At 44.2% G+C, this 15,944-nt stretch overlaps 1 protein-coding gene across 1 annotated transcript in view; it reads left to right on the top strand.

Moving 5' to 3' along the window:
• ARFGEF2 (ARF guanine nucleotide exchange factor 2) overlaps positions 1 to 15,944 on the top strand; it is a 509,782-nt gene that overhangs the window by 431,667 nt on the left and 62,171 nt on the right. The window contains exon 36 of the mRNA XM_078651859.1: positions 6,557 to 6,725. Coding sequence (XP_078507985.1) covers positions 6,557 to 6,725 — 169 coding nt within the window. The remainder of the gene's footprint in view (positions 1 to 6,556; positions 6,726 to 15,944) is intronic.

Genomic DNA, 15,944 nt, shown 5'->3' with positions numbered 1-15,944 from the left:
TCAGTGATGGCCTTATATATTTTGAGATCACCTTATTTGTATATTTTAAATGTTTTTTTAAAAATTTTAATCAAGACAGAATAGAATTGTTTCACTGTTCAAATAGCTTTTTTATAGACCCAGACTGCCGCCTTATATAAAAGCTTAGACGCCGAAGAGGGATGCTTAATTCAAGCGTGCTGTAGGCATCTCATTTTAATGATCCTCAGCTTAAGCGTGAACCAAGGAGCATTTAAAGCCTTACCATAAGGGGTCCTTTGTGCAGGAGGTGCCTGCTTAGTAACTGCCCCCTCAATCTAGTGATGGAAGGCTGTACTCTATGGGGAAGATTAGATCGAGACACCACTTCCCCTTCACCTTATTTTGAAAGGTCAAGTCAGCTTCTGCGCAGAGGAAGGCCCCAAGCAGCAGCAAGGAAGTTTCGCCTGTAGGGTAAAGTTTACCTAATAAATAATTTATCAAAACAAATCCAGGGATTGATAATAAGGTCTGCTAGCTGCAGTTGCATGGTCCAGATTTGATCCAAGCAATGGCCCTTAGCATTGGGTACGTTAGAAAGTTTGGCTTAACCATTTGGAGGATGACAGTGACCCAAACAAAGTCTTACCAGAGGAGTCATCCTGCAACAACTCAAATCAGAAGTTACAACCCCACACTAGAAGGAGTTTTGAGCTAGTGAGCAAACTATGCAAGGTATTCAGAGTCTCCAGAAAAGTAACCGGCCCTCATCTGGGTCAGACGCAGCGTGATCATGTAGCGGAGTCTGTTTTGTAGCGAATCTGGTATCAACGCATGCCCATGCCTAAAGACTAGACCATCTGAAGGGAAGCTTGCCCACCACCTCCTTCCAGGATATTTCACTTGGCAAAACAAGTCGACTGAGTATGGCTCTAAATCAGGTAAAATAATTGGGCTGCGCAAGAGACTGCAATTATTTTTTACATTCTAAAGTGTTCATTGCAAGGTATACAACTTAACAATCAAAAGTATGCTAAAAATACTGCAAAACCTCTAGTGGTTTTGTTGGGTCAACCTCCGATGCTCTCCACTGAGGCATTGATGCGACTTTCCAAGGGTGCAATCAAGATAATTCCTGCAGCAAAGTCTGGGCTCAAATGTTTTTTACTCCCTGGTCCTCAAGAAGAATGCTGACCTGTGGCTAGTCCGGTATCTCAGGATTTTGAGCTGTTCCCTTCAAAAGGCAAATTCGAAAAGAGAGGCATGCACACGTTTTGCTGGCTTTAGACCACAAGGACTGGAGTGTGTCCTTTGAAACGCTAGATGCATACTTTCACAAGCCATCCTGCTTTCCCACACGAAGTAGCTGAGCTTTGTGGTCTGTTCCACTCACTTTCAATTAACCATCCTACCATTTGGCCTTAAATCAGGCCTTGGGGTTTTTTATGACAGTTATATTGGTGGACCAGGCCCATCTTAAGCGATCAGGGATACATTTGTTCCTGTACTTTGATGACTGGCTGTGGAATAAGGATAATGTTGTTGCTCTTCAACTTGATTTTCTATCAGTAACTCCAAATTCCACCGTCAACATACTCAGAGGCTATCCTTTATTGAGGCCATTTTGGACACAGTTGTTCAGAAGGCCTGTTTGACCTCGCAGCAAGTTCGGAATATCCAGGCTGATTTTTTTGGGTGAAAGCTGTTGTTCCAGCATCGCCAGTTTTGAGGGTGCTAGGAGTTCAAATCCTTATTTCTGTTGCTGCCCAAAGCTCTGTGGCATTTGCTGCCTTTTAATTGGAAGGAAAATGTGTTTGTTTCTCTAGATTAGAACACATTACCACCAGGACATTTGGACACTCTTGGACTGATTACCGTGGGTTACTGCTCTCTTCACCTTCCCATGCTACATAGCAGCAATTTACTTTCACTTGGGAGCCAGTTTACGTACTACTGAAGGATGTATGGTTTCAATAAAATTAGAACATTTGCAAAATAACATGATTATCATTTAATTCAGTTAGTCTTCATGTGACTTAAACAAGGGACGCTGTGAACACTGCACTCTACTACTCAACGTTTTTTTTTTGTCCTGCTGGTCTTGCCGGTGTGGGACGCCATCTGAGAGGTATCTCAGCTGCTCTGCGGCCGTTGCCGCTTTCGTTGCCTGCACCGCCACCATCACGCTGCAGAGGGGGACCACATAGCCCAGGAGCCTTCAGTGGCGCGGTTCCAGCGCGTCACTGCCCAGCGCCAGGAGGCGTTTAAAAGTGAAGGAGGCTTGGATGGCGATTGTGTTGTGTTAAGTTTTAGGTCCCCGATTATGGTCCGGTGTATTATGGACCAGGCTGCCTATTCTAGGCCTAGCAGTGAGGTTATCAGTGTTCTCCCGCTGGGTTTTTTCCTATCGATCAGATGTACTCCAAAGGCCAATAAGTGATAGGAACTGGCCAAGATTTGCTAATAGTGCCATCTCGGTGGCTAATAGTTTTGAGGTGCTTAGCACATTAGATGCAAACGATTGACTGTCCCCACTAATGGACCACAAAACATTTGGAGCAGGTTCGTCACAAGGCCGTAGTGAAGTCAAAATTATAAGGACCAACCAGAGATATGTAGCCACTAGTTTACCATCAATTGGCTCACCCAAGTGTAATAATAAGAATAACTGGGTAGATCATATAGGGGTGATAGCTCTAAGGTCTGCTGCTGGCCCAGCATCAGGTTTAACAGTTTTAGATGTTACCCCTGGTGCAAGTGGGCATCAGCAACGTGGTAACCTCAGTTCTGGCTGTATAGAACAATCCTTGATCTCATGGAACATCGCAGGGCTAAAAAGTAAATTAATATCCCATGACTGGCTAACATTTATAGATAAACATAATGTTATACTATTCCAGGAAACATGGCTAGTTGAACCGGAGTATAGGCAAGGTTATCTAAATTTTTCTAAACCAGCTACTCCGAGCTCGAGGGGTAGACCGATGGGGGGTTGGACCACCTGGGTGAGACAGGGATACAGCTATCAAGTCAAACAGTTGGACTCCGAGAGCAGTGATATTTTAATAACCAAACTTCAAAGGCCAAAATCTAAGGATCTTTACATCTTTAATATCTATGCAAGGGGTAAGCCTGGGGGTAAAGCCTCTGAGACTATTGCCTTGTTAGATTCTTATCTTGACCTCTACAATGGAAAGGGGAACATTCTAGTAGCAGGAGATTTTAATTGCTGCTTCGAACCGTTAGACATCGATGATATCGATCTCACATTGGAAGAAGATCTCTCTTGGGACATTCCGCAATTGTCCATCCCTCCAATTAAGAAGTGGTCAGAGGCTGCATTACAGCTTAAAGTTTTATGTCTGGAACAGGGGTTAAGGGTGGCGAATGGAAGAACGGAATCAGATAAGCAGGGAGCTGCCACTTTTAATAATGGATTACGTAGTAGTCGTATAGACTACATCCTTTTCAACAAAGAAAATTGGTCCTCTATTAAGGATATGGTTGTTCTGGAAAGAGTGGAAAGCGACCATAATCCGCTTGTATTGTCCTCCCAGTTGTTTGGAAGTCAACATCCAGAAGTTTGTACAGAGGCAATTGACATTTTCCTTACTAACGATACTAGGAGCGTAAAATGGTCAGACTGCCTTCTTAAAGAGGATCATTTAGCAGTAATGAGTGAGATGGCCGTAGAGGCCACAACAGAGCTTCAGAAATGTGTTACTAAGCAGGACATGGTGTCTAAAGTTATCCCCATTTAAATTAACTTTTTTAATAAGCTCAGGGCTTTTTTTTATAACTCGGGTACATAAACTGAAGAATAGGTCTAAAGCTAGGGTGGAAACATGGTATGGCAAACTATGTAGGGATGCCTACAAAACCTTGGCTATGGCGATAAGAACTAAAGATAGGGACAGGATTAAAAATGCCAGGATGGTGTATAAGAAAGTGCAACACAATGCAAAACGGGCTTGGAACGAACAGTATTGGTCGGAGTTGTATCATGCTAGTAGAGACAGGAATATGGGTGCATTCTGGGATTTGGTAAAAAGGGGGGAAGGGGCACCCTAGGGACCAACCCCAAAATTATGTTTCCCCAGGATTGTGTGTCTCGCACTTTACGACTCAGTTCGCCTTCCCGGCTTTTGATACAGAGATGTGCCCTGACATCCAGAATATCCCCCAAGACATTACACCCTTACATTTCAGCATAAAGGAGGTAGAAAGAACACTTAATTCTGTCCCGAAGGGTAGAGCCCCGGGCTGGACTGTGTACCAGCTGATTTGTTTATACATGAGAGGGGAGTGTGGGCGCCCTATATTCAGTCCCTTGCCAACGCTATCGCAAAAGGCTCCCCCATACCAGATACATGGAACGGTGCCGAGATCATCCCGATCTACAAGAAAGGGGATCGCTTGGACCCAGCCAATTATAGGCCTATAAGTTTGATTGATGGCATCCAGAAGGTGATAGCTAGGCTCGTATTGACCAGGATCCAAGGCTGGATTGAGGAGGATGATATTTTGTCTCCTCTTCAGGCAGGGTTCCGCACACATACGAGCACCATAGACCAGGTTTTTAGATTTGTTTTAATTTACTGGCAGGTGGTACTCCTTAGAAGAGGCACTCTTTTCGTAGCATTTGTCGACCTTAAGTCGGCTTTTGATTTAGTACCGCGTGCCAAGATGTGGAGTGTCTTTGCTGAACAAGGCATGCCACTGGATGTATTGGCCTTTTTAATTAAACTGAACGAGGCAAACTTTGCCCAAGTCCGTGGGGGACAGCACGGAAAAGTTACGATAGGTTTCCGATTTCCAGAGGGGTACAACAAGGGTGTGTCCTAGCTCCAACACTCTTCTCGCTGTATATTAATAGGGTGATCCAGTATTTTAAGAACCACCCTACTGACGCTCCTAAACTGGATGGCAATCTGATCCCTCTGCTAATGTTTGCAGATGATACTTTGTTAATAACTAAAACGCAGCAAGGCCTTCAGAAGGTTATTGCGTGTTTTGAAGTGTTCTGCAAGGACTTTGGAATCACCATTAACGTGAGTAAGACTAAGTTCATGGTCATGCACAAGCAAAAGCTTGTAAGAGGGACGGTGGCCATGAATGGTGTAATGCTAGAACAGACCCAAATATTTTCCTATCTTGGCATAACCCTGGGTTCTAAGTTAGAATGGAAACCCCACATTAACCAGCTGGCTACCAAACACGCACAACTAGCTGGCGCCCTAACAAAGGAACTTCGCCTCTCGGCCACAAAACTTATTGCCCCACCGCTTAAAATGTATAGTACTAAAATCAGCGCGTCAGTCCTTTATAGGGCAGAACTATGGGGGTTTAGCAATTTAGCACCATTAACGTGCTCCCAAAACAAGTTTGTGAGGGGATGAGTTGGCCTTCCAACATCCACGCCACTATTGCCCCTTTTTTACGATCTGGGATGCCAGCGACTAGAGGATGTGGCACGTTTTAGACCTGTGGCCTACTGGAGGAGACTCTGGGTTACACCGGAGCTCTTCCAGTACGCTCAGGCCCTCCTCGAAGTCCGAGATGCTGATAGCGCCCACAGAATTCCATGGCTGATAGAGGTCAAGGCAGTCTTCATTGCCATGGGCCTGAGTTCACTGTGGGAGAATCCCACTGTTAATCCTTTTCCGCCTAGAAAGGCTTCTAGGGAGTTATATTGGTCGATGGTCTCCATGCGAAGTTTTAGAACTTGCATTGGTCCATCGCTTACAAGGAACTTCCTGGAGCTAAAACAAGAAATTGCTTATGAAGGGTACTGGGATTTTATCACACTTCCCGGTGACAGGAAACGGTACCACCAATACAGGGTGGGAACGCTTCCTGTCAACTCTTTCACCTGCAAATGCAGGCTAAAACCAATGCAAGTTGCCCATTCTGTCCATCCCAGCCGGAAAGCATAGCACATATCTTGTTTATCTGCCCAGAGTATAAATAGCCCAGGCACACGTGGCCAAAGCCCATTTGTCTGCTGAAGGGTGTCACTACTGGTGCAGAGGCATTAAGGATTCTCCAAACAGACTGTTCAGAACCCATTGTAATTGCTATTACGAAATTCTTACACTGGATGTGGGCAATACGGATGAGAAAGTTACGCTAGAATTAAACTGTTTTATTACATTCACATATATTTTGTGTATAATCAATTCTGTGGTGCTTGTTGTTCTTTGACCCTGGCCTTTTTTATTATATTTTATTACATTCTTACAGTCTTTTTATCTTGTTTTATATAAATGATTGTACATTGCATGGATTAACTTGACGACCTAATCTTCTGATAGTGATGCTCTGCCACTCATATGGGAATGGATTGTTTGTTTGTTTTTGTTTTTTTTAACATGTACAGTCTTTTATGATATGTATATCGAAATAAAGACTTCTTTGAATTGAAAATTGAATTGATTTAAACTTTATACATGCACATCACTCACTAGTTTTTGTACCACGATTTGTTTTGCAATACATTTTGTCTTGAAGTGTTTAAACAAACCAGCAAATAATTTATCGATAAAGACAAGGGAATTGTTTTCTTCTGTTTTTAACTTTGGTGATGTGTTCCATTTAGAGAGACACACTGGATGCTGATATCCATATCGATACAGAAGACCAAGGAATGTATAAATTCATGTCGTCACAGCACCTTTTCAAGTTACTGGACTGCCTGCAAGAATCACATTCATTTGCAAAAGCTTTTAACTCGAATAGTGAACAGCGAACCGCACTATGGAGAGCAGGTACTCCTCCAACATTGTGATTAACATTAAAGTGACTACAACTTTATTAGAAATTAATGTGGCGGGTGCTGTGGATATGTTGGATCTCTGTAAGAGAGCAGCGACCTTTATAGTCTGTTACAGCTTGTAGGGGAATTATCACTTTTTTTAAAGATGTTTTATTTGGTATTTTCTTGCAATACATTAACAATTCGAACACAAGCATTATGTCATTCAGTACTGCTATTTTTATAAGTCAAGCTCTGTGGCTGCACAGTAGCAGATTTGTATGGTCCTAATCGAGTTTGTTCATTATTACGAAATTGTCACATAAGATGGGTTCTACATACTACTTGTGCTTTCCAGTTTCATGATTTACATAAGTAAACATCAATCTAAGTGATGGATGCATAACCTACAGTTCTTTAAAATACTTTTGGGGGGGCCTACCTTCAGGTGTTCCTCTAGGGCTGTTATGGCTCAAAGATTTTCAGAATAAACCTCAGCCATTTAAGCATTTCCATAATTTTTTATGGCCCCACTCTTGGCAAAGGCAGACTAGAAGGGTATTTCAGAGTGTAATGGCTCCAGTGGCAAGGCGATTATTTTATTGTTTACGCCTGAAAGTAGCAAGGAAAAACCTTAAAGGATTTTAGTGTGGATGCAGGGATGCACCAGTGAACTAGGGTGAGCACCTTAAGAGTTGTTTGCCAGTGGTTGTACTTTCCAAAGATTTTTCCTTTTTAAAGAGCCCCCAAGAATCTGAACCGAATCACCAAGGATGCTCAAGAGATTGACACAGTAACAGCACAAAGACTTGAAATTTCTCAGTATTTTCACTCCAGGTAATTTATTTTTCACTATAACATTTCCATATCACTTCAAAAGTTGTCTGTGTTTAAACCTGATTGGACATGAGAAGCCATATATGGGAGGGGTTCTTACTGCAGCAGAGATTAGTCCTTTGAGACCTCACACTATTAGATGATGCTGGAACCGGACACAGCGTAGGGCGGGCGTGTTCCACCCATACGCCCCCGAAATCCCGCTAGGAATGCTGACAGCATTGCCACACGGCAGAGATTGGTCGCAGCTGCAGAGATGGGAGGAGGCGGGGATCCAAGTCCTGGGGGACCTTTACGAAGACGGAACGCTGTTACCGTTTCCGATACTCTTGGACCGCTATGAACTACCTAGAGGGGACTTCCTACTGCATTCAGCACTCACACGAGCAATACAAGCACATTGGAGAGAGAGCCTCACAGAAACGAGAACAACGATGGCTTGCCAATATACTATGATGATGGCGGGAACGTTTAAAGAGGTCTCGTGCCTCTACTCCAGAATGACCAATGAGGGATTGCCTCCTCTGGTGGCGTTGAAGGGTAAATGGGAAGCTGATATAGGTAGAGAGATCCCTGAGACAGTATGGATGCAACTGATGAGAAGGGCTTGGAAAAGCACACGTAATGCGCGATTTCAACTAGTGCACTTCTATATTCTTCATCGGGCATACCTGACCCCGGGGAAGATCAAAAGATACTTTGCTGTAGATTCCGCAGGATGTCCCAGGTGCAGGGCAGTTGGTGTAGAATTAGAACACATGCTATGGACATGCCCTATTTTATCTCCTTACTGGAAGACGGTGGGAGACACTCTTAACGAGATAACAGAGCGAGGCTTAGTGTTTGACATGGCCGTTGGGGTTCTACATTGGTTCCCTCACACCCCTAAAAATAAGATTACGAGCAAATTCATAGATATGGGGCTCATCCTTGCGAAACGTGAAATTACACGACACTGGAAGGCAGTGACGGGTCCCACGGGCACTAGGTGGCGAAACAAGTTTCTTAAATGGGCTGGTGGCGAAAGCATGTTGAGGCTTCAATCGGCACGACGACATCAGAATGACAAGGCTTTAGAAATAGCGCGGGCATGGGATGCACTGGTACAAGCACTACGTGACTATGACACACGGCACGAATCGGAGAACTAACACCATGATTGGAGCATACCCCTATAACACGGCAGATACATAGCACGAACCACTGCCTGACGACTCCTGTACTTACTAACCTTCATGACTGTAACATATTCCGCGCACCGATGGTGGAAATTGGGGAGGGGGGGTTACTTTTAGCATTTATTGAGTACTTGGGCAGAACAGGCCAAGAACACTCTTTATTGAAACTTCCTGTATTGGATCCTGCTCATACCTAGATTCAATATCTAAGATTATAAAGTAAAGGGCACTTTAAGTAAACTTGAATAATATAGGAAATGTGATCAATGATGTAAGTTGTGCGAAACAAAACCCAATAACATTTGTTTAAAAAAATGGGAGGGGCTCTTACAGATATCAAATGAATCACAAAATGTGCAGGAAGCAGAGACACATCTTCATCTTCACATCATAGATTAGGATTAGACAAGCAATTGGGTTGATCAAGACCACTGAAAGTTTGAGTGCTCATTTTACACTGTTCCCATCTTACAAGAAGCTCAGATCTGAGGTACAGTTTCTTAAGATCTCTTTTGATTGTGCACAGCCTCTGCTTTGTGGAACATGTTTTTGCTCCACTGGCCCCTTGGGCCACTAAAGCCTTTACTGTCGCCACATGAGCTGCTTTTGCTTAAGCCAGACCTCTGCTGCATCTTATCAAGTGCTGGACCTGTGCTGTATCTGCCTAGGTCAAGACTCAAAAACGTCTCACTGCCCCAGTCAAGACACAAAAATCTCTCACTGAAGGGTCAGCACTTTGTAAGACTTGGTTTGCAGTGATATCATCACCAGCCTTTGCCCTAATGACATCGCTGCTCTGGACTTCCTCTCTCCTTCAGTCACAGACCACGTTTGAAAAATGCCTACTTCGCTAGCAAATAGCTAAAAAGGAACACAAACTTAAGAAGTATTTCATGTCTAAAGCCCTATTTGGGATTGGTCTTTAACAATATGGAATTCTCCAAATCTTACCAGTAATATTGCAAGGACGAGGAGCTATAGGCAGATAATTTGCTCCTTAATGTTAGCTCTGATACAAGGTATGGTAGCGTGAAACTTGTGTGAGGTTGATAACTGTTAAGAACTGGACCTTCAGCAAGTGTCTGTTACCTTATCTGATGAATTGTACTACATTATGCAAATCTTCAGGAATGTCCAGAAAGTTACAACTTCTGTTCTTGGAAAAGAAATATCCTCAAAGAAATCATGATTCATTTAGAACAGATATCGAAACACTTGCCTTTTAGTGAGTCCATATGGGAAAAAATTCTGGCTGCTAATGAGACACTAATTGTCTCCTGCTATTCAAAGACCGGCTATAAGACCGTATAGGCTGACTCTTTGAGAGGTACCAGACAGAATCTAAAAAAGTAGTGTGGGCTTGTGGTAAATAAATAAATTACCGGTACTATTTTTCTATGCATTAAATGAAAAAGGATAGCTCAATAAATGAGAGGCAGAGTCCGTGGTATCTGAGTCATACGGGCTTTAATTAAGTGGCTCGAGCCAATGGATATCTGGTTCCGTCACCTACTAAGGTTCAGGAAGGGACATTCAACATTTCTTTGACATCATACAATATATATAGTAGAACTGTACAGTTGCATTGAATACAGTAGGCGTAACAAGTGACAAACGAAAGATAAGAACATATGGGCGTGAAAAGAAGGCGTGCACAGGGCGTGCACGGAAGTGTGTGATGTAGACGTCACAGAAGTGTCATAAGTGGGTGGACACATGGAGGGGGCTTCATGGGCAGCTGGAACCTTTAACCTACTGGTGCGCGCAAAAAGAGTCATGACGTGTAACTGGGGAGAGCTGGGGGCGCTGACTCCTAGCACTAGTAGAGGAGACTGAAGTCTGGGATGTCAGAACGACCTGTACCTATAGCGTATCTGATATCTTGTGTTTAGAGTACATGTTGCTTGATTCTAAAAGTCATCAGGGCAAAGGCTACTTGTCACTAAAGGCTAGTGTGTGCATATATTTCTTCATGTATTGCGTGAGCTACGGATCTTCTATGGATACTAATTCAGTAAATTACTTGCATGGAGACAGGAAGACTAGACTGTAGATGGATATGTTTATGCTGTTCGTTAGCTAGGAATGTGAAGCCGGGGAGCTGAACAGATAACTGTAGGCATAACATATTCTTGGCAGGCAGGCCAGGCCGAGCCAGGCACCGCGTTGCTTGGCAGGAAATAAGGATAGGGTCTGGGATGCGGGCGGGGCTGCATCTCTCGGAGCATTTCAGGAGACTTGAGGCCTGAATCTGGTGTCCGGATCCTGTGGGGCCTAGAAACGGGTGCATCTCGATGATTTAACGTGCACCATGTAAATACGTTGGCAACATAGGCCTGAAAGCCTAATTCACGTTGCTTTCACGGAGAACTGGATAACTGACATATTAACGTTGGACGCAACTGCAAATGCGTCTAGATTATCGGCCATAGAGGGAAAATGCATAGCGATCATGCACATATATATCACATGTTGGGGAACACGTAGGGACACATAGCAGGGCAAAATTCAATTTTCCTCATTCCCTCCTTGTTCCCTACGTTCCCTTCAGGAAACATCAATATTCATGAGACCATCTATGTGTTCATACAGCATCATTTGCTCGTCTTTTTTCATTTGGGAATGGGCTCGTGGACGTGGAATACAAGATGTAGCGCACAAGCCGCAAATCGCTGGGCCACATTGTAAACAGAGACAACAACTGAATATGATCATTACTACTACTCCCAGGAATGACAGTACTTTCCATCCCCATGCAGATATTACACTCCAGAGCCAGCCGGACCAAGTCCAGGTGCCTGGATTCTGGTGTAGCTGATGAGCTATTTTATGAAGTCTAGTTATAGCTGAATATACAGACGGTGCGTTATTAGGAATGAAAACGCAACAACTAGATCCGATGACTCTACAAGCTCCGCCCCTATCGGCCAGGATGACGTCAAGGACAAGGCGGTTCTGAAGAACAACAAATCTCATAGCAGACTGCTCTTCTGTTAAGTTACCTAGGGCGGAAGTAGTCTCATTCACTACTGCTTCAAGGGTTCTGGTTAACCTGCGTATTAATTTACTATTCTGGACAGGACCTATGAAGAAAAAGAAACCTTTATTGAAATCCGTATACTGTTCCAATGCAGTTTCAGTCTGATCGACAATTGGGGACTCAATCTCCCTTCTATGTCTGATGTGTACTAGATGGGTATTTCGGTGATAATCAGATGGGGCTAGGAAAACTGGTGGCAGTAGGAATGCAATGTAACAGGTTCCATCCCAATCTAGGGGCAAACGTACATAAGCGGTCTGAGCACATATAAAATAGGAATGACGTGAAGCTTTGAAAGTAGACTTCCCACTGTCACTGTACTCGACCACAGTAGTACAATCACTGTGTCCTAGATGTACTGAACCATTCTTTCTAACACATAATTCGCCTTTCACTGGTAGAACTGTTATAGAAGGCAAGTCTGAATTGGTCTCGGACTGAACATTCAAAACCATGAGGTTAGAGGAAAAATTGCCTAGATCATATACTTCATTTTCTAGATCTATCCCTGTCCTATGGGGAAGACCGTCCTTGTCTGGGAAACAGGTTTCATTCATAACTGTATTCAGAAGGGAAGCTGTGGACTTGTCGTCTAAAGATGACGCCAATGTAAACCATGCCCCACACGAACCATTGTGTGAAAACGGATAGGGAAAGAGTGGCAGAACTCCCTTCACTGTCTGGTAAGGGGGAAGTCGGCCACATACCCAGCAATCAGTGGCATTGCTGGTCTGATGCGAATAGTGTAACATACGAATAAAAGTATTGTTGTGCATTGCAAGTCGATAGGACAACTCGTGAGGGGGTAGTTCACTAAATGTGTGTTCTACAGTATCATTAGAGGAAAGGTGTGAATGCGAACCAAGAGGAGGAAAAAATACATGTAGCATATAACTTATACATGTGATCGTAAGACTCAGAATAAACATAAACAATAACGTAACAATGCATCTGCTTTGCAGACTTTTACTGTATTTCGTTTTCTTGAAGTTTCGTCTATCTCTCTCACTATGTGGGTCTATCTCATACATGTCAGGAACCTTTCTAACCGCTTCACCCGAGGGGGACTTAAACAATTAAACGCTGTCTGACTTACTAGACCTTAGTTTCAGTTTATACTCCTGCTGCGGAGTTTTCTCTAACAGGGGAAGTTTAGAGTCAGTATCGGGGCAGTCCTTGAAAAAAGTCTTTGGACGCAGTCCATGTAAACGCTTGATGTGACTGGAATGGAGCCAGCCTTTTCTTCCTTCTAGCTTTACGGCGGTCCTTGTGGTCATCAGAACGAGTTTTGGCTCCTTCCAGCGGGGCTCCAGAGGACTTGAGCGATCAAAATTCCTAACCAGAACAAGATCACCGGGAACGACCTCGTGCGGTTTCACCTGGGTGTTGTCCGGAAAGGCAGCCGCGACCTGTGAACGACAAGAGAGTAGTGCAGACATCAGGGAAGCCAGGTAATCTGTCAGCATGTTACTGTCAACATCGGTGATTTTACGAGGCATAGGTGTACCCCACATGTTTGGGGGACGACCAAAAACCACTTCATAGGGTGACAAACCAGATCTGGAGTGAGCGACCATTCGCATATAGAAGAGGGCAACCGGCAGGGCTACCATCCAATCTACACCTTTTTCTGCACAGACCTTCGCTAATCGTATTTTCAGAGTTTGATTGTGTCGCTCGACGAGGCCAGCTGCCTCGGGGTGTCGTACGCAGTGGAATTTCCACTGGTACCCTAACAGAAGTGATACCTGTTTCATGAGTTCGGACGAGAATGGCTGTCCATTATCTGAATACACGACACGGGGTAAACCGTATCGAGGGAAAAACTCACGTACCAGCTGCTTGGCAGTGGTCACGGCAGTATAGTCTGAGACTGGATATGCTTCTGTCCATCTGGACAGAGCGCATACAACTACGAGGACATACTTGAATCCTCGACATCGATCCATCTGGATATAATCCATCTGGAGGACTTCAAAAGGATGGTCAGGAGGATGAAATCCACCTTGTTCCACGGGAACACCTTTACCTGGATTGAACTGACAACAGATCATGCAGGTACGTACTTTCTGCTTCGCTGCTGCTCGTAAATGCTTGTTAAACCAGAGGTTCTGGATGCTGTCTAACATGGCTTTTTCTCCTAAGTGTGCTGGACTATGTGCTGTATTAATAATGACTTGAACCATAGAGTCGGGGAGAAACCATGTGGCTTTTCCCTTCGTCAACCATCCCTGATCTGTCTGGACCCCTCCTTGTTCAGACCATTTCTTGATTTCGTCTGGAGTAGCATGTGTCTGTATGTCTAGTACATCTTGTGTAGGGTCCTTGACTGTCATGCAAGTCGTCAGGACTGAAACATCTGTCTTTGTCGTGTCGGCTGGTATGTCTGGAGTCTGAGCTGTAAGCTTGGCTGTTCGATCTGCCAGGTCGTTACCCTGGGAAATGGTGTCAGTGACTCTCGTATGTGCTTTGCACTTCATAATCGCTATAGCTGTAGGTAAATGTATTGCTTCTAACAGAGCTTGAATGAGGGGGCCATGCTGGATCTTGGCTCCATGAGAGGTCATAAACCCTCTTTCTTGCCACAGGACTCCAAAGTCGTGAACGACTCCGAATGCATAACGTGAATCTGTATATATGTTTACTTTCAGGTTCTTGGCTCGTATGCAGGCTTGGGTCAGAGCGATGAGCTCTGCTGCTTGAGCAGACATGGTGTCAACACGATGACTTTCTATAACTTCAGTTTCAGTAGTCACTGCATACGCGGCTACTAACTCTCCTGTACCTGTTCTCATACATGAACCATCCACATAAAGTGTCAGGTCTGGATCAGGTAATGCAATGTCCGTCAAGTCTTGTCTTGGCTTCGTCATGGTGTTAATAACTTCCACACAGTCATGTGCTGCAGGGTTTGAGGTAATCGAGGGTAACAATGTAGCAGGATTTAATATGTTACAACGTCTGATCTCTATGTGTGGCTGAAACAGTGTCAGTTCATATCCTGTCAATCGTGCTATTGTCAAGTGCTGAGTCTGTGTTCGGTTTAAAAGAACTTCCACGGAGTGTGGAACCTGTACTGTCAGGGGGTGTCCTAACACTATGGAATCACTTTGTCTGATAGCTAAAGCTGTGGCGGCAACTGATTTGAGGCACGCAGGCAAAGCCTGGGCTACTGGATCCAACGTGCTAGAAAAATAAGCACAAGGCTTGTGTTGTCCTGCTTGATCTTGTGTGAGAACAGATAATGCTGTACCATCGCGTTCAGTGACAAAAAGTGTAAAAGGTTTTCTGTAGTCTGGTGTCGCTAAAACAGGTGCTTGACATAAAGCTTTCTTTAATTCTTCGAAAACAAGTGTATGTTCCTGGGTCCAAGGGAGGACAGTCGATGTCGCTGCCTCCTGTGTTGTCAACTGTATCAGTGGCTTGGCTAGATATGCGTACTGAGGGATCCATTGTCTGCAGTAAGAAGTGAGGCCGATAAAAGCTCGTACCTCCTTCTGTGTCTTGGGCTGTGGAAGATGTGCAATTAACTGGATATGGTCAGGTGTCAACTGTCTACCCCTCTTGGACAGCAAGTGTCCAAGGTATACCACTTGCTGGACACAGAATTGCAGTTTCGAAGGGGACACCTTGTGCCCCATTTCTGCCAGAAAATACAAGACTGTCAGTGACGCACGTTCGCAGTCAGTGTTCTGTACGGGCAGTGATCAATAGATCATCGACATACTGGAGCAGGGCAGTGTCAGTTGGCATGTGAATACTATCTAGTTGTCGTTTCAGTGCTTGACTGTAAATACTGGGACTTTCTGTGAACCCTTGAGGTGCACGTGTAAATTTATAGCTTCTTACATTTAAACAGAATCCGAAAAGGAACTGGCTGTCTGGATGGATGGGGACACTAAAGAAGGCGTTCTTGAGATCGATAACAGTAAAGAACGCTGCTTCCGAATCAATGGCAGTCAATAGGGAAGAGATATCTGGAACCACTGGGTACTGGGGTATGATACATTTATTAAGTTCTCGAAGGTCAATCACTAGTCGATAAACTGGAGGTGCATTTGGGTCAGTACGTTTAAGAATCGGAATGATAGGGGGAGGAGCCAAGATGGCGATCGGAACAGTCGCATAACCGCCTCGCTCCGTGATTTCTTCCTCCCCGCCACCTATCCTGTATTTC

The sequence above is a fragment of the Lissotriton helveticus genome, chromosome 7 (assembly GCF_964261635.1).
Source record: "Lissotriton helveticus chromosome 7, aLisHel1.1, whole genome shotgun sequence".
Taxonomy (NCBI): Eukaryota; Metazoa; Chordata; class Amphibia; order Caudata; family Salamandridae; genus Lissotriton; species Lissotriton helveticus.
This window is presented reverse-complemented; position numbering and strand designations above follow the sequence as displayed.